The sequence below is a fragment of the Bos grunniens genome, chromosome 4, assembly GCF_055505025.1.
Source record: "Bos grunniens cultivar Pamir isolate PY7600 chromosome 4, Bosgru_T2T1.0, whole genome shotgun sequence".
Taxonomy (NCBI): Eukaryota; Metazoa; Chordata; class Mammalia; order Artiodactyla; family Bovidae; genus Bos; species Bos grunniens.
Window position 1 is genome coordinate 80,988,815 of NC_141168.1, and position 2,189 is coordinate 80,991,003.

The 2,189-nt window shown below is 41.3% G+C and overlaps 1 protein-coding gene across 1 annotated transcript; it reads right to left on the reverse strand.

Annotated features, from left to right (window-relative positions):
- Positions 1 to 584: 584 nt before the first annotated feature.
- Positions 585 to 1,306, reverse strand: LOC147374440 (histone H2B type 1-L-like). The gene has a single exon (XM_086397160.1). The coding sequence runs from the start codon at positions 1,283 to 1,285 to the stop codon at positions 908 to 910; it is 378 nt and encodes a 125-aa protein (XP_086253286.1). The 5' UTR covers positions 1,286 to 1,306; the 3' UTR covers positions 585 to 907.
- Between the last annotated feature and the right edge of the window lie 883 nt (positions 1,307 to 2,189).

Genomic DNA, 2,189 nt, shown 5'->3' on the forward strand with positions numbered 1-2,189 from the left:
AATGAAATCAAATCAGATACACAAAATGTTTTCTGATGCATGTGTATAAGTTTTGCATCTAAAGAGGATATGAATTCCAACGGCCCTCAAAACCATGTTATTTTCTCAATGGGTTATTTACAGTTTTAGTATTGATAAAGAAACCTAACACTTAAAAGTAACTTTAAAGATTATAAGTTGGACTATTTTGGAAAGCAATTTGGAAGTAAGGGTCACTGACTTTTGAATGAGCAAATGAATGAGTATTCATATACAAAAGTCATAGCAGTGCATATGTGCTAACTCACTTCAGTCATGTCTCACTCTGCGAGTCTATGGGCCATAGTCTGCCAGTCTCCTTTGTCCATGGGATTCTCCAGGAAAAAATCCTAGAATGGGTTGCCATGCTCTCCTCCAGGGGTCTTCCTGACCCAGGGGTCGAAACCAGGTCTCTTATGTCTCCTGCATTGACAGGGAATTCTTTACCTCTAGTGCCACCTGGGATTAAATTCTAATATAAGCTAGCATGTCTTTAATACTTTCTATATACTGAGCTCATGCTTTTCTATGGGTTTTAAGTCACTTAGTCCTAAAAGCAATTGCCATTAGATACTATTTATTATCCATCATTTTAAGAATGAAAAAGAAAAAATACCCTGAAGGTTAGAAGTATTAATGACTAACCCCACAGCTCAAGTAGTAAATGGCATAGTTGAGACATGATCCAGGTCTGCCTACACTTATGCTTTTACTAGTGCACTTTTCAGGGTATGTGAAAGTGAAAGTGAAGTCTCTCAGTCGTGTCCGACTCTTAGCAACCCCATGGACTACAGCCCACCAGGCCCTCCGTCCATGGGATTTTCCAGGCAAGTGTACTGGAGTGGGGTGCCATTGCCTTCTCCATTAACAGCGGCTAGGCATATTATATTTACTTAGAGCTGGTATACTTGGTGACAGCCTTAGTGCCCTCGGACACGGTGTGCTTGGCCAGCTCCCCAGGTAGCAGCAAGCGCATGGCAGTCTGGATCTCCCTGGATGTGATAGTCGAGCACTTGTAATGCGCCAGGCGTGATGCCTCGCCAGCGATGTACTTGAAAATGTCGTTGACGAAGGAGTTCATGATTCCCATGGCCTTGGACGAGATGCCGGTGTCCGGATGGACTTGCTTCAGCACCTTGTACACGTACACGGAGTAGCTCTCCTTGTGGCTGTGCTTGTGCTTCTTGCCGTCCTTCTTCTGGGCCTTGGTCACAGCTTTTTTAGAGCCCTTTTTAGGGGCAGGAGCAGACTTAGCCAGTTCAGGCATGTCTATAATGACAACACCCAACAACACAGAAAGGGTATGGATTATGTTAATGGAAAATCTGAGACGGCCTAAATATTCAATAATAAAGGAAAGTTTAAGCACTCCATAATTATAAATATAAGATGGAATATAAGAAAGACAAAAATTAAATTTAACCAAATATAGTAATGTGGTGGAAATGCTTATAATAGGAAATTAAGTGTATGAAAGTAGTGTAAAAAAATACTCATGTTGGAAATATATATGTGCAATATTAAAATAATTTTGTATGCCACTTGACAGAATTAACAGGAATTCCTTAAATTTATACTACTAAACAATTTATAATTGTTTATAGAAAACATGTATTCCTCTTATAATGATAAAAATAAATTTTGAGCTATTTTTGTAAATGTTACTAATTTCAAAGTTTGTCACCTGTTACTAGGACTGCTTAAAACTATAAAAACAGAATTTAGTGCGATCTCTCTGATAAGAAAATACAATATGCCCCCTAGTGGTCACCATGTTTTGTAAATTCTTTGTTGCCTTTTTCCTGTGAGGAATTCTGGTTTAACAAGGCAATGGCACCCCAACTCCAGTACACTTGCTTGGAAAATCCCATGGACGGAGGATCCTGGTGGGCTGCGGTCCATGGGGTCTTGAAGAGTCGGACACAACTGAGCAACTTCACTTTCACTTTTCACTTTCATGCACTGGAGAAGGACATGGCAACCCACTCCAGTGTTCTTGCCTGGAGAATCCCAGGGATGGGGGAGCCTGGTGGGCTGCCGTCTCTGGGGTCGCACAGAGTCGGACACGACTAAAGCGACTTAGCAGCAGCAGCAGCAGCAGCTATTTAATGATGGTGGGAAGGGAATTGGCATCAAAATACCAGGAGGAATGTCAGTGGTTTCTAATTAGG

What these genes read in the sequence shown, in the direction of transcription:
- LOC147374440 (XM_086397160.1), bottom strand. Translation starts at nt 1,285, where the DNA reads ATGCCTGAACTGGCTAAGTCTGCTCCTGCCCCTAAAAAGGGCTCTAAA.